The 24,281-nt window shown below is 36.9% G+C and overlaps 2 protein-coding genes across 2 annotated transcripts; one reads left to right on the forward strand and one right to left on the reverse strand.

Moving 5' to 3' along the window:
• Nucleotides 1-3,980: 3,980 nt before the first annotated feature.
• On the forward strand, nucleotides 3,981-7,232 carry RB195_021283 (uncharacterized protein; the record flags this gene model as incomplete). Its single annotated transcript, XM_064207935.1, has 9 exons — nucleotides 3,981-4,113; nucleotides 4,451-4,534; nucleotides 4,632-4,755; nucleotides 4,838-4,946; nucleotides 5,025-5,187; nucleotides 5,645-5,754; nucleotides 6,003-6,102; nucleotides 6,762-6,821; nucleotides 7,123-7,232. 9 exons carry the CDS (start codon nucleotides 3,981-3,983, stop codon nucleotides 7,230-7,232), a joined length of 993 nt encoding a protein of 330 aa, XP_064063816.1.
• A 2,097-nt stretch (nucleotides 7,233-9,329) lies between these two features.
• On the reverse strand, nucleotides 9,330-16,094 carry RB195_021284 (uncharacterized protein; the record flags this gene model as incomplete). The annotated part of the gene is made up of 13 exons (XM_064207936.1): nucleotides 9,330-9,449; nucleotides 10,072-10,257; nucleotides 10,315-10,425; nucleotides 10,690-10,818; nucleotides 10,885-10,945; nucleotides 11,008-11,151; nucleotides 11,217-11,350; nucleotides 12,070-12,278; nucleotides 12,445-12,657; nucleotides 13,312-13,430; nucleotides 14,045-14,166; nucleotides 14,229-14,354; nucleotides 16,047-16,094. The coding sequence occupies 13 exons, from the start codon at nucleotides 16,092-16,094 to the stop codon at nucleotides 9,330-9,332; spliced, it is 1,722 nt and encodes a 573-aa protein (XP_064063817.1).
• Between the last annotated feature and the right edge of the window lie 8,187 nt (nucleotides 16,095-24,281).

Here is a 24,281-nt window from a genome sequence, read left to right on the forward strand (position 1 = left end):
TACACACACAAGTAGCTTGCCTAGCCACTCCACTGTGCCCCCGTGTACTCAACCTTATACTGTATGCACACGGAGAACTTACTCAGCATTCATCCCAAACTACACAAATATACAACAATACAACGTGAAGAGGGCGGGGCCTAACCAGCCACTCACTCACTCACGGCAAGTACAAATCCCCGGATGTGTGAGCGAAGTCCTGGACGCGGAGTCCTACGCTCCACACCGCCGGACAGCCTCAGAGACGCCTGTTAACTCTTTCTCGCTGCAGCTCCTCCTCTTCCCTTTGGCGGATGGTATTGATCGAAAGTTGCGCTGTTATTCGTATCGATCGCGTCCGCTCCTTGAGCTTGTTCCGGTTACCGCTTGCCAGGTGACTTGATAGAATGAATTATTTCGAAACACGAAACGGCTCCTTCATAGTGGCGAAAGCGGGCGGAGCGAAAAGCGCGCGAAACCGAGGAGAGCTGCGGGACCTTGTCGCGTCTGCGGCACGCGTCCTTTAGATGGTGTGAAAAGGAGTCGCGTGGAATCCGCGACAGTATCCATTACGCAGCTTATTGTGAATTTGGGAATTCGACGACCAAAATGTTCTGGCAAGTATGTTTTATCGTAATCACGCTCGCAAGGACAGTTACACATATTGGGACTGCACATATTCCTCAACAGACCATCATTGTATCGCAGGAAGTGCTCGTGAAAAATCCTTCCTCTTTAAAGAAAACTTCTCGAGTTTTGGATAATCAGCGTGTTTGGTTGAAAAAAAATAGATAGAGTCTTTCTGGAATTTGCGAACTCCCCTAGCAGAGCACTTCAACTGCATCCTTATTTACGATGCACACTTAATATTTCGCACTTATTGTTTATTCTTAGAGAGAAATTGTTTTGCAAACGCAAACAGCTTACTGCAACTACATACATAGTTTCAGCTTCAAAAAGACGTCTGGAAAAACACGTTGACTATCCCAGGTTTAAATTGAAAATCTCCTATTTAAATGTGCAGTTGGACCTCTCAACGAGGTGAGGGCGCGCACAATTATCTACTTTTGATTTCCTTTCGAATAATTATCACTTCTTGATTCAAACTAGCGATAAGTAGGATTTTTTGTCACAGGAACTGGCTTCGTTAACTATACGACACTAAGAATGTATGTATGTCGGAAGACACTCATCATTTCGTCAGATTTTCGCTTTCACGTGTGCTTCCAGACTAGAAGTCTGAACGAAGCCAAAGTCTTTTGGCTGGTCTTTCCACCTATACGGTCCACAAAAACATCCTGGGCCGATATTAAAGGACTACTTTCATCGAATGCATCTTTCTAAACTCAATGCATGCTCTCTGGTCCTGTTCTAATCCTGCTGGCTGCCTTCTAATCCAGGGCTACCACAGCTGAGTACTTTTCAGTTACTAGTTCCCCTCCAGTAACAAACTGAAATCAATCTCAGCCTAAATAGCTATAGAAAAAAATGTCAGCTTAACGTTTAGCAGACCATTTATCGACCAGAAAAATACCACTCTCGCGAATTTGCAACATTTAAAATTCCAGAGGAAATAGTAGGATAGAGCAACAGGTCACAGACGGCACTGATTCAGCCTACGGCATTGGTCTCAGTACGGGGGTTCTGGAATTGGACAGATGCAACAGTTTGGAGTCAGTGTTAATGTTTTGACCACTTGAATAAGCTTCTCATATTCGGATACAATTGAAATTTGGGGAGGAAAATAGAACTGTTGAAGCAAGCAACAGTTTCTATGGAAACTTATTGGCTATAAAATCTATAAGTGTCCAGCATTGGGAAGGATTACCATCAGAAAGATTTAGGAAAATCCTCATCTTTTGAGTAACTGTGGTTTGCGTCATTCAAAAATAAGAGAGCAAAAAAGAAACATTGGAAGACAAATCACGGTACAGCTCGAAAAAAAATGTTTTATTGAGATAGACAGTATACGACAGAAGTTCTGATCATGCTTGTGTTGAATTAAACTAATAGAATTTTCAAATAGTGTACTGTCACCATACAATTTTGACAGACAATATAACTTTAACAAGCAATAACAACCTCAACAGTATTACTTTAAATTTTTTCCAAGCAACATAACTAAAATATGGAAAACTCCCCTCTGTATTTACTGACACTTCATGGCCATTCCACTTCTCCGGAGTTGAAGCTGCCTCCAAAAATCAATGAACAATTCATGACTAGTCAAATTGCATAAAAATAAGATCCGATTACCAGTACGACGATATTTAATACATCCTAATATGTACTAAAAAAGCAATAATAAAAAAAAAAACACAAATTTATATGGATCTGACGAAGCTCACTTGTCTTCTGCTTAAATAATTTGCCAGTAATCTCCAAAATCGTCAGGGAAAAATTTTTCTACCTTAATTACGCCATGAAGACTATTAATGATCGTACATCTCATAGGATGTTAGAAATATTTACGGAAAAAATGTGAACACCTTAGAATTGACGGAAAATGAAAGAAGAAAGGAAAAGCTGATGTGGAACACAGGCCCAGTGTCAACAAGTAGCTGATGGCGACTGATTCCCGCGGTTTTCCCAGGTCGATGGTCAATCGTTCGACCAATAGATCACAAATAAAATCACTTATGTCTTCGATTCACATAATGTTCCTCCCCATGTTCCTGGAATTTCTTCCGCACAGAGTTTGATTCAATGGTATGGAAAGTCCATGGAACAAAATGACTTTCATATTTAGTGGTAGGTTGAGCTCAATACAAATATAGGTATAATTTCGGATACAACCCAATTGTCGTAAGCAAAGATCACGATAAACTGATGATCTGGCGGTTAGCTGAGATTTTCCTGAGAGTTCATACTTTTAACTGCGGGCCACATGATACTGAAAAGCAAGAACGAGTCTCAACATTTTTATCTTTCCTTATTCTTCCACAAAACAAAATTCTTCTGGAATAGCCAATTTTTTAAAAGTTTTTTTAATCATGCTGCATGACTTTCCATGGTAGAACTTGAAATGGAAAAATATCACAAAAAGAAAGTGAATTGAAATCAACTATGAGCTATTCTTGCTAGAATCTTTAAGTGGTTTTAGACTTCACATCAATGAAATGTATAATGTCAGTATCCTTTAAAATTCTCATTTTGAGAGTGATTCATTTTAATAAAGAGTCTTTATCATACAAAATCACTAGAACATCAAGAGATATGAAAAACATCACGTCAGAAATTCCTGTATAAAGGCCCATCCAGCCCCCTAAACATTGTCCTCCAAACTATTTCTTTGTATCAATTGATCCATTCAAATCAGCTTTTTCCTCTTCCAAATACATAAATCTAATTTTTTTTAATTTCTAATTCAAGTTTCTTTTCTCACATTTCAAATCCGAGCCTAACTCCCAGTTTTTTGTGACTGTGAATTCTTCTTCAAAACTTTTCGACAACATATTTTAATGTCCAAAAATTCCGTACATTTTGATTATACGGCAGCGCTAACCACGAGTACTGGACAACAGAAAAAAAATACAAAAATTTACAACAGACGTATTCTCGGAGCAGCAGGTGTTTAAATGAATGAGCGCGATGCAACTACAAAGATCCCTCTCTCTTCCTCTGCATTACGTCCACTCCCTCTCCCGCTTCTCAATCAATGACGCATCGCATTTAACCACTTCTGCGCTTTCGACGCCAACTATAGTCGTGTGCACGCAATCGTGTGTGAGTGAAAAATTCTTGACTTTTGACTAGAAGGAAAATGTAATAAAAATCTAGTGTAAGGTCTATTCAAAAAATTGCCGTCGAATCGGTGTACGTTTTGTCATCCAGAAAATACAGAAGCGCTTATCTACGAATGATTACTGGATCCTTCTATGCTTTTGCAGTATATAACCAGAACGAATATTTATTCATAGATATTCATATTCAGATATTCATAAAATTTTCATAGATGTTCATAGTGTATGTGTCCACGGAAAATTTGAATAACAATTTAGATGATCATCCTGTGGTTAATAGGATTCTCACTTGTTTATGCACACCATATCGAAAAATCCTTTTTCAAGCGTCATGAAAACAAATGCCTTCAGAAGCAGTGCGGGTACTACCGCTTGCCTGGAGCATCAGATGGTGAGCCAGAAATTGACCTTTATTATAAATTATGTTTAAATTATTTATTTTATTTCAAATTTTTGATGTTTAACAGTAGCATATTTCCTTCACTGATTAACTTACAAGATAATGTTCCTCTAATAAACATAATCCTTCGTCTAAAATATACGTTTTAATAAGAACATCACCAAAAGGCCTATCGGAAATTATGCTATCATCGAAAAGAAAATGTTGGATATGACAGAAGATTATAGCTATTTGTTATGTGAGTGAACGTAAACAAAGCAAACAATAAATTGCTGCCATGACAGTATTTTTAGAGAGTCTTTGCTGTCTCTGAAAGTGTTACGTTTAGGAAGAAGTCCACAAATAACAATGTTCAGAAAACTGGTGAAACCAAATGAATATCCGTTTGCTGTTCACATCGACACCAAATACAGTAGGTTCTGGAATCCAATAAGCATTATTTATCAAGAAAAAATGATCAGGAATTCTTGTCTTGAACAAGATTTCACAAATATTGATTTCCTATTTAGAGACCTGTACTGGTGTACTAATATCAGAAAACCATGTCCTGACAGCGGCCCACTGCCTCGTACAAGCGGAGGATGAAGAAGAAAAGAAACGGTTGTGTGAACAAGGACATTGGAATGCAGACAGGTTTCTTCATTCCTTCAAAACTGTGTTTATCTTTCATTCTCATCAACCTTTTACTTTTTCTAATCATCGGATCTTTTTTTAGAGTTGATAGGTTTATTTTGGAACCAATGGAAATGCGTATTTATCCCGGATCCAGATGCCCTAAACCAGAATCTTGTAAACCTGGAAGAAAGGAGTACAAAAGTGATTTGGTAAAGTGAAGACTTCTATGAGACCAGTTTTGAATTCCTAATAGGAAAAATCCTCTTTGCTGATTTCAATCTATTCAGGCACTTCCACATCCAGAATATAATATTTGTAATGGTGCAAACGATATAGGACTAATTAAACTCTACGAACATGTATCGAAAAATGACGGAGCACCCATCTGCTTACCAGAGAAGGAAGAAAAGCTTTCTATTTTCGTATCTGCTGTTGGATATGGAAATCCCCGTGAGTATCATTTTGCTATGAACCCTACTCTCTTTCAACAAAATGTATTCTACAATTGCAATTGCACAGATTTTAGAGGATACTTCTTAGCCTCACAAATACACGGCAAGAGTTAATATAGAAAAAAAAAATCAGCAATGGGAGTTTCTGAGAATTACTCTGCTCTAGGTGGAATTAGAATGACAAAATTTCCATTGTATTTTCCTGTCTTCCTTTATTCGTCTGTATTGGGAATGACACGTTTATCTGCAAACAATCCGTGAACACAAAATTCTTCGGTTATCATCCGACACAATTTTCAAAAAGCAAACGATACGATTCTCACTCTTTGTTGTGTTATAGGAACTTTTACGTGGACGAAACTAATATCATTTACGTATGCTGTTCTAATTAGAACTAAAACTAGAGCAATAACAACACAATATATTTCTGATTCATATCTGGATAACCTTTTCAGGACATACCGAATTCCGGAGAAAAGCCGAGTTAGGGGTAGTGAGTTTCTGGAACTATACAGAAAAGTATGGTGGGATAGTTACCTACAGTCGGATAGGGAATAGTTGCCTTGTAAGTCGATTAATCTCTTGTCAAATAAACTAGATCATCAGTGTTCAAGCGGTCCAGAACTTTTTGAAAATCCAATCAGATGCTACTTACTGCGTTCTCCTAAAATCCTTACAGCTTCATAAAAACTCCAGTTTTGTGAGCTTATTTAGTCGTGTTCACATCTTTTTTCTTAAATTTTGCAAGGTCTCCTTGCAAAGCCTAGTAGGCAACATTTGCGGGCAAAAAAATCTTTTTTCGTCATTTTTCAGGGTGACAGAGGTGGCCCACTGTTTCACAGCAATAAGGGCGCCTTAACACTTGTTGGAATCGCTTATGGCACAACACCAGATTGTTCTAAAAAAACCAGAGGTTCGCTCTTAGACACAATTTGCTTTGGAACTGTGATTGAAGTGGTAGCTTACCTAAAATAGAAACTCTCATAGAAAATTACATTGGTCTTCAGTCTCTTCTCTTGCAAAGGTAGTGAAATGACAATATGGGAAAAATAATTGTTTTTGGAAAAAAAAATATTTTTATTATAGTCAAAACACTATCGAAAACGTTTCTGTTGAAAATCAGCTTAAGCACAGAAAGAATCGAGTTAGCCGGGTGGTCCAACGCAAATTTTCATCCTGCACCAAAGAATACAAGCAGAAAGGAATGATCGAAATGTTTATTCGAAATATTTTTGGTCTCAGCATATTCCTCTGCACTTGTTTGAGGTCTGGAATTTTGTCCGGAATTTTTCTGAGCACATAGTCTCTTGCATATTTATTTCTATTATGCATGCAGCGTATGCCACAGGTTCAAAAAGTGATCCTGCAACGGTAGAAGTTTTTTAAATTTTATACAGTTCCGCCGTTCAATAAAAATCGTACGTTTATCTGTGGACAGTAAAACGTTTGCTTTTAAATGAAGTAATCAACTCAGTTTAACTATTTAACTTAAATTAACTAAACTGTGGAAATTCTGCATTCTATTTTCTTATTCATAGTGTAAGGAAACTAATCGTTAATTATTTTTTTCAGAGAGTGGACGCTTCTACACTGACGTTCGAAAATACCTTGATTGGATATGCGAAGAATCAGGTGAAGAAATCTATATCTTATCCGAGAAAAATATGCGGTGCCAGGATTATAGACAACTTCGGAATAAATTCATGTCAAATTGTATTCGAAGCCATAGAAATAATAATCAGAATAAGTACTTAGTATAATCATATAAATGATCAATTTTTTGCTTTAAAAAAACGTGCATCAAAGCAGAAAATTGGAAAAAAAATAGGCACCATCAGAAGGAACAGCTATGCAGTGATTTCATAGGTGAAAACGATGAGAGTCTATATCTATCTATATATGTATATATATAAAGTGAAAGGAACGAATTTAGACGTTTGTCCCAACAACGATGAGGACGAAACTGGACCCGGAGATGGCAACGACACTAATCATCTCGGAAAACAAGACGATACCGAAGAAGCAGAGGAGACTGAGCACTAAGGATACAACAACGTACTAATCTCTGAATACTAACTATTCAAAGAAATCCTTAAAATCATTCCATCCAATAAAACTGGATGAACATTTCTCCTGTAAAAGTTTACGTTACATGAAATTCATTTCTGTACAATAGCAGGCTGGAATTCACACGGCTGTCGTAAATTTATAAACGGAACAATCACAGCGAGTTTTTAGGAACCTGTTTTTGTATATATAACATAATATTACTGACATTTAACAATTTATATGTAATATAAGTTTTTCATTTTTCACAGACACGATCTCATTTTCCACTTATGCACCAGATTTTTTTTCGGTAGTCCGCCTAGCACAATCCCATTTTAAATTCGAAAAAAAAAAATCACATGATCGAACTGCAGGTTCCGATAGTATCGTGCAAATAGTTAGTTCTTCTGCAGCAATATATATTACAAAAACAGAAAAGGTCCTAGACAAATGTTCTGTCGGATGTTTCGCTGAGTCACTCGATAGGCGTTTTGACAGCATACATATCTAAAACTTTATTGTAAAAAAAAACAACAGAAATTCTTCCCAAAAACTGTCAGATCAGTAATTTTTCTGCCTGTAATAGTTTCCATTTTGAGCTCAGGTGCCTGGAAAAATATTGATATCTCTTACATTTATTCATAATATTCCATTATGGAGCTTTTTTGGAACTTATTCAACATCAGAGCCTCCAACAACTCGACCTTTCTAATTTAAGCCCTTCATTCAACGTGAAGACCTTAATTCACTCTATCTGCGCTGGTTTCTGTCAAACCCCGAGGACTGTTCCCTTTGATCCAGAAAGGTAACAGAAAGGTAAAGAAATAATAAGACTCGCTGTTGAGCAAAACTCAGCAGCGATTTTCTGGTAATGGTACCCCAACATGAAAGAGAATTCTGGAAACTTTCCTGAAACAAACTGAAGAAAAAACGAATATCTAAGGCAGTGTTGACCACACATGAGGTAGCCCATCCCTTCGCACCTACAACAATTTACTGCCACTGGTTTCCCACTATGAAGCCAATTTTTACGATGAAGCGAGAGGAATAAGGTAGAAATGATCATCAACGATCATCCACAGTACACTTTTTCGTATTTTGACCGTGCTGGTTTAGAAGCTTGGCTAGCGTCGCATGATTTTCCCAGCAATAGCACATCCCGAAAACGTTTTCAGCATTCTTGTTTGGGTCGGTGCCAGTGCAATTCCTGGAACAACACATGCGCGCCTGAGTTTACGTGTCGCAATGTTTTCGGGAATTAAATGTCAAGTTCCTAATTGTTCGCGGTAGTGACCGAATTGCTTATTATGAAAAAAAATTTGTCGCAGTCTAGATTTCATTCTGTGTATTTCTCCTTTTTGTGCTATTTTTCATCGCCTACAACTACGAATTTTGAGAGTTCTGGATTACAATACCTGTCGGAACTGATGAACGTAAAAAGAAGAGTAGAATAAAAATGAACACTTCATCAAAGTCTTCTCAAGTAACAACAGTTCACAAAAAAAAACAAACAAGCAAAACAAACGACTTCAAGATATGTACAACGATGCAACATGGTTCCGCTTAGCGAGAAAGACAAATCCTTGTGCATATCCCACAAATCAGGAACAAGTTATTAACAATGTTAGTGGAATTATTACAACTATAATACGAATTTCAACTAATCTATAAGAAGGCTAAAAATAGGTTTAAGGCTTTACAATAAATTATAAGAAACTAATGATTGTTACAACTTCACTTAAATTAAGTACTATCATTATTAATAGTACCAGCTGCTTCGTACATTCCACTTATTTTTTCTTTAACCTGTACGAAGAATTTTAAAAACGAGCGGACCTGGATTTGTTAATAAGAATGACTAGTTATGCTAATCAACACTATCTGCAAGGAGGAAAATCTCTTTAAAACGATGAAACATCTTCAGCGTGACAATTCTATTAAATATATTCACAAAGCGTGCTAATTAGTATGAAGAGGTGTTCATTTTCGCTAAAACTCACTTCACAATTGGCTACAAATGAAGATAAAAACTGTTCCATTTGCATGATTTTATGCAAAAATTTGGCACTTTTCTAGAATCTTTCTGTTCGATTACGAGCATTCCAACTTTGACATTAGTTCATTCATAACAGCTGTTGGTGCATCTTCCTGAACTGGTTCAACGCCAATGATAAATCCAAGAGTGCGGTATTTCTGGTGATCGTTGTAGTCCTGAAAATAAGGATTTGTTAGTTCATACTGGGATACTCCCTTTAGAAACTCTATTCCATCCAAAAGCAAATGCAGTTACTTATTTTAATGAACGTAAATTCTAATTTGCGCCGAAACATTGCTTCAAAGGTAGTGAGGCTGGGTATTCATTTTGAAATGCTTACATTTGTTATCAATTAAACTTAAAATTCCATTACTTTGTGGAGAAAGCAAATTGCCTTTGCAAAATGCCAGAATTGTAAATATAATTCTCATTAAATCAGATTTCGTTTCTACACAACTGGTGATGACAAAGTTTGTGTGGAACAACACAACTCCACCCAGTGGCAGATGGAAGTCGTAGGGTGTGATTGAAGCTGAGGCTTAGCCTCAGTGACTGAGGTTGAATGAAAGGGAAAACAGAAATTCTGCAAGGAGGAAACTGTTTTAAGAAGAAGAAAAATTTCCAGCGCGACAATTCCGCGCGTGCTAAAAAGCTTTTTTTCCTAAAGATTAAGGAGGAAATGATTTCTGATAAGCAACGCCTGCAATGCTTGTCTCTTTGGAAAAATCTTCTCCTTAGTCTAATATCCAATTGTTAAATGTACCATATTAGTTTAAGAAAGAAAAAAGTAGTGCGTACCCGAATTTGAATCGATTTCCCAGTCTCTCGCTCCCAAATCACAATTTCTTCGCCTTCCTCAGATTCTGAGAAGGTCTTTGCAAAAAATCGTGCTTTTTTCCCTTTTATCAACTCTCGATGCTCATGTACTAAGGCCAAATAACAGGCTGCGAGGCTTCCAATTCGACGATCTCTTCTCCACGTTATCTGAACAGCACTAAATGAGACTCTAAAATTACAATAAATAAATCACACTTCCCTCACCTGTAAATGAGGAGTTGTTCTCGCAGATATACTTGCAATGAACATTATTACATCCGTGTCTTTCGGTTTCGTACAAGAAAGCACACCAATTTTTCGGATAGTTGGAGCTGACTGAAGAAAATTGCGTTACATACTTTAGTTTATACAAAATGAGGGACATGTACAAAGCCATCAATGTGAATAGTTTCTGGATTCTTACCTATAAGGTATTACAAATCCGAAGAGATGAGGAAAGTAATATAAATTGAAGGAAATTATCTCAGTAAAAATTTATTTATCTCCGAATGAGAAGAAGAAATTATTCTTGGATTCGAAGAACGACGAGGATGGTATTAATTACCTAATACAGCTAAATAAGCAAAAGATTGCTCGTACCTCTGACAAATGTTGCAAAACTCCGCTTGTTAAAGCATCGCATTCAACAAATTTACATTCACGGAGCACCTTGAACGTCCCTGACATTAATAAAGTGCGAAATAAAACTATGTCCTCTACAAACGAAGCCTGGAAATAAGAATAAACTGATACGAGGAATAATTACGAAAAAAAGACTCCCATCAAACACCCTACCTCGAACTTCGTTAAAACATAGAACAAAGAAGTGGGTGGTTTTAGATCGAGAAATGGAGATCTAAACTCCAAGATCTTCTGAATTATACAGACAGTCAAGAATGAGAAATGAAGATCACATACTCAAATGATTTCGGTTCTGGATAGTTCTGCAAAATAGAAAGGTGCAGACCAATCCTTCTTCTTCGAAGCTCACAACAAACATTGCAAGCGATATCCAGGGATTCTCGATTGCACAACACATTCAAAGCTAAGATGCTCAGCTTCCTTTAAAAAAATAAATAAAAATGAACAAAGCGCAAAAAAAAAGTCAGGAAATGAAGTGAACTCACGGGTTGAAACTAAGAAAGTCTCTAATAGACGATGCGATATTTCCATAACACAAGTCGAATTTGATCATTTTCAAGTTCATACCAACCTCATCCTCGTGGAGGGTGAGTGCACAGATCTTACACATACGTAAAGTCTGCAAAAGCTATTTTTTCCTTGATAATGATTTTTTTAAATTTAGCAACAACTTCAACAACAACAATAATAAAAGGAATGGGCAACATTTGAAGCTGTTTTTTGTTAGAAAAAATGACAATATCTTGAATAAAAACAAAAAAAAAGCAAAGAAAAAAGAGAATTTTATTTTCTGTGTCTAGGAGGAACCTTTATTTATTGGTTAAACCAAACTACGTGCTCCTATCGATCTAGGAGAGTCCTAGAATTGTCATAAATCTGTCATACGTTCTTTAATAGTACTTTTTTTTCTTGGAAAGCAATTTCTTGCAATAATAATATGCTTTCTGGTCACTAACTCTTCTCTTCTCCTGACCTGGAGGCTCCTAGTGCTTTCAGTTTTTTTGTATCCATAAAATGGTGCCCTTTTAACGAAAATCACTGATAATGTCTACACAAAATGTTCAGCACTGGTGGTCATAGCAACTTTCCCTCGGAGGATATGCAGTAAAAGGGGAGGTCGAGAGCCAAAAACTCCCAAACCATGGGAACTTTCCCAACGTTTGGGAATTTTTAAGAGAACTCTCAATATGTCAGTTTCTTACACACAGAAAAAATAATGACAAGGAATCGTCAGCCACGTTCATTTCAAAGCAAAAACTTCAAAGATCAGGATGTGGAAGTATTAAGGAAATCTCGACAAATTGATGTGTATCTCATAAAACATTGCACCAAACTCACCAAAATGGTCAACTTTGGAAGGTGAACGCTGGAAACCGTACGTACAAATGCGTTGAAGTCATCCGGTAGTGACATATCCGCATGTGATAAAGTAAAGTATTCAAGATTCCTAAGATGTAACAATTTCGGCAAAAGAGCACGATAATGTGTTTGTTCCCTTTTCGAATAATCCAATGACGTCACAGTTTTTGGAAGATCAAAATCGGCTTCTGAAATAGTAATTACATTATTGTAAAGTCAAAATAAAAGTCTCATGTTAAGGCAGACATGAGATAGTTGTATGTAGGTGGTTAGCACTAATTTTTAGCATATAAACTGATCCATAAAGTACGGAATCGCGTTAAAATGATATAATGTAAATACTTGAATACTTACCCACACCGTAGTTGTCGAGTATAAGCGTAGTAAGCTTTGAAAAATCCGGAAAAGAGGGCAACTGTAGACCACATGCATGAAATTGGTTTGAATGTGGTCGCATATTTAGAGCGGATAAATGAGGGAGCTTCTTTTGTAGATAAGGTAGAATATGTACATTAGCGTATGGATAGACGTCCACGCATTTAACATCCAAAAATTCGGCAACCATATCTAAAATCTATGAAGATGTTCAAGCGAAAAGACTCATAAACAAGTACATCTTCACAAACCGACGAATAATTGGCCCCCGCTCCCCATCCGTAACAGTAAGTTATAAAAACGACTAATAGATTACCATATAATATTGATTTCTTATACTCTCTGCACTTTTTTTTTTCTTTTTCTATCTTCTTTACTCTTTCGGGCACCTGCACCTACAGCTCGCATAAATAATTTTAATGAAATAAATATAGTCGCCGACACTTATGTACACCTATGCGACGCGTCCGGAGCAACTCATCCACCTTCACTGCTCAACATACACTCAGTCTACCATCTGTCCTACCCCAATAGAATGCACATTGCGGTCCCGCGAGTAAACATAAGTATTTCCACTTTTACCTACTAAATAACGGACAACGAAGCTATACAAACCAAATTTTTATCCAATTTAGTCAAGGAATTGCACCAGATGTTCCCCGAACACTGGCAAAGGAAGCAACTAAGTTCTAGGTGAAGTTAAACAGAAAAAAAAAACGAGGATTCTCGAGAACTACTTGAGTTTGTCCATGTGTGGGCCGATTTTCTCACCTATTTATTTGTTGAATTACTCCTAGTTTCTTTTTTCGTGTCTTAGGAGATAATGAACATAAAAACTCAACCTACCGATACATTTCCTAGCAAACACTTCTGTATGGAACCATAGCTTAGCGGTATGAGCAGTCGATATATGGTGGAAAACATTACGTAATCCATCGAAATCTTTCACAAACGTACCTTTTACCCTAAAATAGTAAACGATATCTATTGATTTCAATGTTTCCAGTTAAGACATTTTTCTTCAAGATATACAAAATTTTGTGTTTAAATCCTGCGACCTTCCGGCATGTTAAAGGCAGCATTCCACGAGTCTCCCTCACGTTGTGAGGGAATCCGCGGAAAAAGCTAGAGAGATAGATTGCAAGATAACGGCTGGATCCGCTCATCTCTCTCTAATCGTCGTAAAAAAAAAATCCTGGGAACCGCTTTAGTTCCCATGAGGTAAATGCTCCTCTATGTACACTTTCCGGTCCCTCAGCAGCGTATTCATTGGTTTTACTTGAATAGGCTGGTAAGAAGACATCACCTATCCTCGACCGCTCGTACTTGGATGCGGTGCGTGCGCAAAGGTGGCACAACTGAAATTGTCGTGGAAAAAGGCGCCTTCCACGCCGTTTTTTATGACGATTAGGGAGAGATGAAATAAACCACACCGGATCCTGGAATCTACAACCCCATATTCAGCTTTTCTCGCGGATTCCCTCACTACGTCAGATTCGTGGTAGGCTGTCCTTAGTGGAATTCAACTTATTGGAGCAAAAAATGTAATTAAATCGCTGTGTATTACAGAAATTATTACGTTGTATAACGATTTTTTGCGATGGTATCCACCCAAACGCTAGGCTCAAACAGGTTTACCACTACTACATCAGCTAGGGGACAATCTCGTGACGTCAGGACACTGTGCCATCTTGAGCACACCTAAAATAATTTTACAGTAATTATTATGTTTACTCAGAAGTATTCAGTACATCTAAACATACCCGTTCTGCTATTCCACGTTCCTTTAGTTCTAGATAATTAAAAATGCGGCAGAGTAATTCTGTAGGGAGAAATTCGAAATGAGGCTCTGCCTCCGCTACTATCTCCGCCTCCGCCTCCAGTTCTACCTGAAAATGAATTTTGGAAGTGAAAAAAAGCCGATGAAACACAAACAACGGATGTTTGCGTACATGAGGTAACGTAAGCAAATCCATACACTTGTACTATTTCCTCAAATGGTCTTCTATTTGATACGAGGGTTTTTTCAGGGACAGTTTTCCTCATGAGTCATACTTATATGGAAAGACATGTTTTTCTGTAACTTTTATCGCTCTAGGAGTAATTCTGGAACCCTTATGGCAAAATTCAAGTATCCATTTCTCCCCTACAGCTCATAGCCAAGCAAGTAAGAGGTAGATCAATTATAAAGATCGATCGCAATGAAACGACACCAAATGATACGATTAACGCCTGACAGACATAGAAATGAGGAAATAATAAGCATAAGAGGAAGGAATTCTCCATTTTTCTTTCTTCACAATGAAAAACTACTGAGAGAAATATTACCAGTATTTTACTTTACAATTCTCCTGTACCACATGTAAATAACAATTGCACAAATGGAAGAAAACTTATCGCATGAGATTTCCCGGCAAGGATGAAAACACAAATCCACTTTCAAAAAGAAGGAAACTATATTTATTCAGAACAATTCAGGAAACAGGGAAGAATTCGTGGTAATTGTATGTATCTTTAAAATTTAGAAAAAAAAACTCTTTAACGTCTCTTTGATCTCATAGTAGGTAAAGGATCTGAAATTGAAATTATATGGCGGCACATCCGGAAACTTTCGGTTGAAAGACGGTCTTTTTGAGAGGTAATGGCCTCATTTAGGAGGCCGCATAGTCAGCTATGTCGTAGTTTAGGGAAATAGGCTGCAAAAGTGCAGAAGGTGGCTGATTGTAATGCAACACGGAACAAATAATTTCTGTGAAAAATGTGCTATATCAAAAGAAGAACTACAATGGACGAAAACAAAATTACATATGGCTGAAATATCACCTAAAAAATCCGTTGTGTAGCATCCTTTTATGTTTACTTATCTGTATGATCAATTAACCTGACAACTTTGCAAGTTACGTAATACATTGTATTCTTTTCAGGTACATATACTTGTCAAAATTTGGGAAATGAAAATAATCTGGCTGATAAAAATTTCCTTGCGAAAATATTGGGAAGATGACAAATTTCACATGAAGACAAAGACGTTTCCAGACAATTTCTAAACAAGAGCAATGTTTTGATGTTAGCATTCCGGAAAGCAGATTCTCTCTCCGCTCCCCTCTCTCCCTCTCATTCCCTTTTTCGCTTAGAAACTAAAAACTACTACTTCAATATTTTTATTTTCAAGTGTCTGTTCTAGCAATGCCGAAAATTCTCCAACAAATCGATGAAGACTTTCCGCATATTTTCCCAAAAAAAAAACCCCTTTCTCATCGCCAGCATTCCCACACTCCTTATTATTTGGAACGCTATTAAGAGACGAAAATCTCCATTCAGGCTTATTCCCTGTAGATGAAAAAGACAAGAGGATCTCCAGAGGAACGTAAGAGACGTCGTTATATCAAAAAATGAACGCATGTAGGCTTAACTGAAACATGAAGGGAAATTAATGGATTTTTATCAGCGGCTGTTAGCTTAAACTTCAATCGATTGAGAGACTTCTGACAAACCAATTAATATTTATTGGGCGAGAGTAGCGCAGTCGGTAAGAGGTTCGCTGTGTCCAAACGATCGATGGTTCGAAACCCAGTACCAACCAAGGCTTTCATCCGTCCTGGGTCAATAGATTGGTGCCATAGTCCCATTGTCTGGGAGGATAAAAACACTGACTTGACACATCTGTTAGCCCCCGCAGGTCATTGTATAAGCCAACACGCGTTCCAAAACCTCAACGATTACAAATTGCAGTAAAACGTGTTGGCGCATCCTAAGTGGATTGATACGCCAGAGACTTCTAATTAATATTCATTTGAGCAGAAGAAAATCTCCTCAGAAAGATTTATTTGCGGATGTTTCATAAGAAATTTCTAGATGTTCAGATCCATAGATGCGATCTATCTGGAATCGATAAAGAACGTCGATGAGACTTAGCGGAGCTCTTTCCTGACGGTTTCAGAGGATTACCTCATGAAATTCAGGACACTATTTAGAAGGTTTAAAGGTAATCCCAAGATACCTTTTTTACAGCAACAAAAATCCCGGAGTGGAAGGATTAGCTCTTGAGCTACATATGTAAAATCCACGCACATTTTAATCGATAAAAATTATTTTTCTATGATAATCCCGTCCAATTCAATCAAAGAGGCTTCATATGATTCTGAGGGAAAAATTTTAGTGTTTTCGTAAGATTCCATAGCTACACTATACACATTTTCGGAATTAGAAGTGGTCACCATAAGTGGAAGGTGGAAAGAATTGAGGGGCAGGGAAAATAATCAATAAGAGCAAATTACAAAGTATGAGAATGTTAAGATCCATAAAGGCAGCTCTAAACAGCTTTAATGTTCGGTTAGGGAAAAAAGAAGGATGTAAGAAGATAGTCGATTGTATTACAATAGTTACTGTATGAACCAGTTGAATACTAACATATGTAACAAAGAAAGGTGTATGTGAACAGAACTTGTTCCCCGATACAACGAAATACTTTCGACCATATCATCAAGTACTACGAAAAAGAATACAGTTGATTTCTGTATTCTTCACTTGTCCTTTCTCGTTCGCAAACAAAAGGGCAGGAATTATTTTTCTTCATTTTTCTTCTTTCTGGTTTAGGGATTTAGTATGCACAATTTCTTGATATCCTAATATTCACTAATTTAAAGAGACACTTTCAAATAAATAATAAAGTAATTTCTATGTGTATGAAGCAGAAAAATCTTATATGCAAAACCAGTCGTGTAATTACGCAGAATATTTCGTTCACTTCTATCACAATGTTTATACTGACGTCCTTCCATGGATTCCGTGAGATATGGTATTAAGAGATAACGAAATCGTAGAATAAATTACCGTTTCATAAATATAGGTTTGTAAACCACCTTTTCGTAATGAGAAGCTTCGATGAGGATCTCCCTACTAAACTTGCCTACAGGGCCATCAATCCAGCCCTTCAACAAATTTTAAGTAAAGCAACAGTCAAAAATTCACCTTCAAAATCAGATAAAATTCCGGCTATTTTAATACATGACGACATTTTGAATTTAAGATCCGGAAATAATTAATAATATCCCTATCACATAATTTGCCCCTATTTCTACGTGTCATGAATATTCTCGCGCTCACATACTGATATAATCGACTCTGATCCGATTTTGAAAAGAGAAGTACATAGGTTACAGATGGTTACAGTTCTCAGAAAAATCACTGTAGGAAGCGCTGCACAGATGTCCGAATATTCAATATATTATCATTCAGTATCGAATAAAATCATCATAACACAAAATATTTCCGTCCTGCGAATTCCACATTCTTATCATTCGTTTCCCTTCTTTCTGATTTTTCCGTCAACGGGAAATTTTACATCGTATGAATAGAAGCATTTTTATTAAGGCACTAGATCAATCTTTAACTAATATTTGAGGTAGCTTTCTTAAACGCTGAAAACATGTAGTTTTCTGGAATACTAGAAAAAATTTGCCTTCAAAGACTACCATCCGTTATCCATTTTTCCAACTGAATCCTAAGTTCTATCTATTTCAAGCTTTAGGTATGAAATGTAAGAAAAAATTTCTGCTCGCCAGTCACAAAAAATATTCGTAAACACTCTGCAAAACAAATATCAAGGATCTACATTTTCGAATACGATGTTCTGGATTCGGAGTTTTCGAATTACGGCAGTAATTGCTTCGATGAATTATAATGTCCAGTAATTGTTCAACCTGATCAAATCGAACTAGGACATACAAAAAAGGTCATTGTCGTATAATGCGTAATCCCCTTCAAATGAACTAGCACAAAAGGAGACAGCCCCGAATGTCGCTATCCAGAAAAGACACGACGATGAGCTTGGTTCCTAGCTCAGATTGAAGAAAAAAACCATGCATCAAAATACATTTGTTAACTTCTTAAGACAGGCCTTCTATAACTTTTTTGGTTCGAACGGGATTGAGAAAAGACATCGAACACATCACAGCTGTTGTGACTTAGTTACATTTCCCTAACAAATCTAGTTATATTTTCCTATCAAAAAGAATGTTCTAGATAGAAGGAACAGAAGAGAACCATATTTACAGAGCAGGAGAGGAATATGAAGGAAATATGCTTTATCTAAAAACTGAAAAAAAGTTCACAGGCTCATTCTCCTAAAATCAAATTTTGCTCTCGACTGATCACACGCGAACTAGGATCTTGACATCGAGAAAATTCGGAGATCGAAAAATAAGGTATAAACTTCCCCGAATTTCATTGAACTAAATCAAAAGCACAGTTATGGTAAAATTCTAGAAAAAAAACCGGAAACTCGAGATGACTTCCATCTCCATTCTCTATGTCTAATGATGATAATATCATTTAAAAGTGCGTCTCGGATTACTGCCGATGAATTTTGCTGGATCGGAACGCGGTGAAGGAACGTTGCAAGGTCATGCACTCTGAGGAGAGCAATGCATTAAATAAACGAGCATTAAATTAGAGCAATGGAACAGCACCAAGGAATCATCCGGCAAGAATATGAAACAAAGTTTAGATATCAATGTAAAAAAATTCTGGAATTATTGATGAATTGCTCTAGTCTTAGACTCAAAAAAAAAACTTTTCTTAACTGAAGGGCTAAGTTCCAGACAAGGGAATGATTGAATAGCAAAGAATTAGCAAAGTTGACAGCAAAAAAGGGAAGTTCAAAAATTCCGGAAGAAAGTAGTTTCGAGAGGTTTTCATGTTATGTTGTTCGCGCTGAGAGAGACAGGCATGAAACAAGAAAAATTGAGCGATGACATCAGCAAGCACACAGATCAGCCATAGTATAGAAGTAGAAATCGTTGAATCCTAGAAGAAAATAGTCCAGGAATAATACGAGTATCCTGTCTAAGTTCAAATTCAACTCTAACATCTAACATAAACATCCTCAGGGTCTTTGAGGATAGGTGGGGCAGGACGGAGAGCGGGGGTGTGGAACGCCGACATATTGATTGGGGGCACCTCGCTGACGCCCTCTGAATGGATGAACACCGACATACTGATCGGTGGGTCAGTGAACCATTAAGTTCCTGGATCTATGTCAGCTTCAATGGAACTGGTCCTCTTTCCATACTCCTCTAATCTTTCCTTGAACTAACGATAATGTGAGAATTTAACTCCTACTGAGTAGCGAATAGAAATTTGTGGATTCGGATGTTCAACATATGTTTGTTAGAAATATTTTGTGAGTAGTCTTAACTAAGCTGATTTCTGGACTGTAATGTATTAGAATAATTAAAATCCAGCTATTGATACATAAAAGACCTCAAGAACGACAACTCAGTCATCCAATGATTCCGATCAATAACTGTCACTTTTTTGAGCCATTTAGCTCAAATGGTCGGAATAACAAACAGCACTACGTTCAGTTTTATAATCTGCAGGATTAAATAGATCTGGACCATATTTACGAGAGAAATAATAACTACTGACCGAATTCTACTGTTGGTTGGTTCATTCGTTTAAAAAAAGGAGACAAAAGATTGAAAAATCAAAAATATATACGCAAAAAATACACCTAGAACATCAATTTGGGAATTGAATGAATTGAAATTTTCCGTTAATAGTTGCGGAACGCTTAGTCCACGCGTCAGTAGAGAACATTTTTCTTTTCTCAGGAAAAAAAAACAGTGGCTGAGGAAGAAAAGAGGTCATGTTGGTTACGTAATGTTAACCTGCATTAGTCGGAAATTACAACGAGACACTGCTCCTACTACCCAAAGAAAATCCTCGAACAAAGGGCGACGGAATCCAGTATTAACAGATGCGCACCAGGACACATCCTCTGATTATTGATCCTGAGATCCGTTCTCTTCTATGTAGATAGAACGTCCTAGGGTTTGAAGATCTCTCTTTGAAAGTACTTTGTAACTCCCAGCCTCAGATAAGCGCTCAGTTCTGCTTCTTAATCAAAATTAAAAAATTCGCTTTAGCTCTTCGTTTGATATTTTAATATTCCCTCAAACTAAAGTTTTTAGTGAAAAGAGTTATTGATAAAGCCCCATTTCTTTCCTTTGGTGAGATGTTCATGGATTTAGTCTTCCGAGTACTGATCTTCTTAGACCTGTAGACGAGATCTTACAGCTCAGAACGACAAAGGTATTTATAACTTACTTTACGATGTCACGGAAGTTGAACATAAAAATTAAAAAAAAAAATAAAAAATTGATTTAAAATCGTTCTTTCTCAGAAGGAACAAAATTATTATAGTGAATATTCATCTACGACCTTAGTAAGGATCAAGATCTGAAGAGGTAACTTGGTAGTGGATTCCGGGCGAAGTACCAGGACTGGAAAGCGAAGATTTAAGACGAGAGCCAAATTAATGCACGCCGTCTTTTTCATCCGCAAAAAACGGTAGTAGTCCATTAACTGAATGACGATTCTATTTCTAAGTATTCTAAGTATTGATCGATTGTCGGCGTCGATTCTAAGTGAAAGATCTAAATATATCTGTTAACATAAAGTAATGTATTGCTTCTTGAAGGTTTGACATCCATTCGTCGAAATGAGGGAAAAGAGAAATGGCTGAGTAAGTATGTATAAGGCCTGAAAATCCTGAAAAAAATGGTCGCAGATTCGGAAAAGCCCAGTGGAATTAGAGATTACTCACCTAGATACCGTGAGCAACATGGCTTTTCAAGCTCACTTCTATCCTGGAAAATACTGAGTGAAAACTTCATGTTGTTGTCAATACACGAGACGAATATATTTACTATAGCTCGTAGAATGAGTGTAAACACTGTTAGACAGGTATACAAGGATTTTATCCACTTTTAATGCCTCCTCCGGCTTCTGTACTGAGCAACTTTCATTTCGTTGAGGTAATGTCTCCTGCAGGAATGAAACACGGAAATCTGCTTCATTGATCATTTGATTAAAATACTCTTATATTTTGACTGCATAATCTAATCAAAATAGAGGAAATAGGTAGATGAAAAAGTAGGAATGATGGCCTCATCCGGAATACACCTATTGAACACTGGATTTTTTTTCATGATTTTGAGCGGATAACGAACAATAACGGATGAAACGGGTACGGCAATACAAATCACTCTTTACACAGTCACTGGAAATTCTCGTACAAATTTCTCGCAGCACAGGTGAGAACGTATTGTGGAAATTCTTTTTTTTTTTGTGAAAACAAAAATCTTCAAATCGCTTCTACTATTTCACAACCGTAGCAACCTTCAGTAGTCGGTCTTTTTCAGCATTGAACTTCGGACGTCGTGAAGCATCAGGTCTTATAAGGATGTTTTTCTTAATTTAATGTGTTATTTTTAGGACACAATATAAAATACGTAGAATATCCTGTAGAATATTAGTACATGCTGTAGATCATCAACATCTTGTAGATGTACACTGTTGTCTTCCAATTTCAAGGTTTTCTTATTTCAAAAATACCATCTACTTTTAAAAAAAACCCAAATATTTCAATTAAACGGAATTATCTGGAATGTTAGTGTAATTAGAGTAAAGAGTGAATATCTTTCAAATGAAAAAAGCTAGGATTCAAAGTAAAATTGTCTAGGAACCATATATTTGAACCTAACGTTTCCAGGTTTAGAGAAAGGTGCCTACTCTTCCTTTAATTTTCGTGAGGACAGATATACATTTTGGTATTTGGAACAACACCAAGCAACGTGAATGAATCACGATTCACAGATCCATAAATAATCGGATGAAAGGGTTGTTCGAAAAATAGAATATTTCGTCCAATGTATTCAATTCCGTCACAAGTGAATTACTCGAAGCCCTATTCTTTTCTATTTTCGATCCGAATTGAATCTACGCAAACTCTTCAGCATGTATTCTTCCAAATGTTACTTTTTTGGCCAAAATTTCACATTATATCAGAAATCTGATCTCCAAATCCGTTTTGTCTTCTCCAAGCAGCATTTTTTTCCATTTACAGTGTTCCTTAAGAACTACAGCCCAGATATCTCGGAGATTTAACGCCTATGTGAACAGATTAGACTCAGCTCTTATTGCCATTTCTAGTTGGGACCTCTTAACACCAAGTGAGTACCGCGCACATTTTATAGTAAGTTTTGCGAGATCTCAGATCAAAGCATCATTACTTTTGACCTATCGCATAGGACCGCCTACGGATCGCAATGTTCCAGTGGCGATATTTTTGTATTTACTCTTTTTTTTGTTTTCAGTCATTTTTCATCCTTTTTTGTATAATACGGTATGAATGGGACCAGGTACGTATTTACATATTATCAAGTACGCTTGGATCCATACAACACCCACTAGTGGATCATAATGTTCTGATTGTGTTAATGTGAATAGGACGTAGTAGAGAATTAATCTGTAAAAATCCAGGAGCAGCGTTTAAGGACAAAAATAAAGCATGAAAAGCTAACGCTGCAGTTTTGTCCAGGAAAAATCGTCTCTTTCTATGTGCCGTGGTTCCATTTCGTGCATTCCGTGGAGTACACCATTTTGTCTTTTTTCGTGGATTTTACGACTATAGCATATCGTTACGGAATTCGTCGTGAACGTTTTTGTATTTTATGAACACTGCAGAGGATTTTACTGTATTTCGTACGTACCGCGATGTACAATAGATAGACATGGATTTCTTGATCATTCAAATTGATGATCTCATTTGATCTCCATGGCTGATTATTGAACTTTTCGGTTCATTTTCTTTTGTAAATTATGAGCAAACCACGAAAATTCAGCAAAAGATTGTTATAAGGTGAAAGAGATAGTTGAGATCTGGCAGATGCTCCTACAGCGAATGTTTTACTTCTAGCGTTTCACCAATGAGACAAAATGGGTGGGCGGCAATAATAATAATAGTAATAATAATAGATAATGATAATGATAATGATAACACGGATCTCTGCTTAAAAAAAATCCAGTTATTTTGAAGTATGTCAAAGAATCCCCATGTTTTTGAGGTATATAGGTTTTTGAGGTTGTATAGGTCCCCACGTCACTCATCCGCCAAATGTCATGCCCGGCATTTTTGAAATCCGAACCAAGCTTGCTGTCCTTGGTTATTTGTGGCCATTTGAAACCTCCAAGCTGTATGAAAAGCAGAAAGTCAGAGTAACTCTGGAATGTTAGCTAGATCCCATGTCTATGTATCCCTATTACTGCTGATTTCATAAACGGAATATATTTATTAGTTATAATGTTTGTAACGGGGCCGTGAACCATTGGGCGTGGTCTCGACACGAACAGCTGCATTCGGTAACTATTTCGCCGCAAATACCTTAACAACTCATTGCTCAGTTTTGCCTGAGAAGCTTAATGTAAATATTTCGACGTGTTTCAAGCATTGATGCCAATTTTTAGGAGAAGGAAAGAGTCCTGGAGTTTGTTGTCCATAGTAGCACACTTTTCAGTTAGTACGAGGTTCACTTGTTTGTTGTGAGCTGCGGTTCTTAGTTCCTTGGCTCATCGGATTTCGTTGCGATTCTATTAATATTTTATGTTGGTATTACTTGAATTAGTCATGTTGTGCTTATCTAACGCTTTTGATATCATGCCGCTCTTGATTAACTCCCTTTCACCTGACCGATTGATAATGATACAGAAAAAGAGTTAAGAGTAAAAACGCATTGTTTTATGACATAAAGATCCGTTAAATCTTACCATATCGATCCAGTTGTTTCCGAATGCATTGTCTTCCTTTGTGATTTCATCGCAGTTCTTTTCGTTCAGTTTCTCTCGTCAATAATTGTCGTACGCTAATCGTTTTTCCAGTTTCTTTTGGGTCTTAAAAAGTTAAAAATCGCTATTATTCCAGTCCTGCTTGTTATCTACTTAATTAGTAACTCTATAATTTACAGGGGAGG

Source organism: Necator americanus, chromosome X (assembly GCF_031761385.1).
Source record: "Necator americanus strain Aroian chromosome X, whole genome shotgun sequence".
NCBI lineage: Eukaryota > Metazoa > Nematoda > Chromadorea > Rhabditida > Ancylostomatidae > Necator > Necator americanus.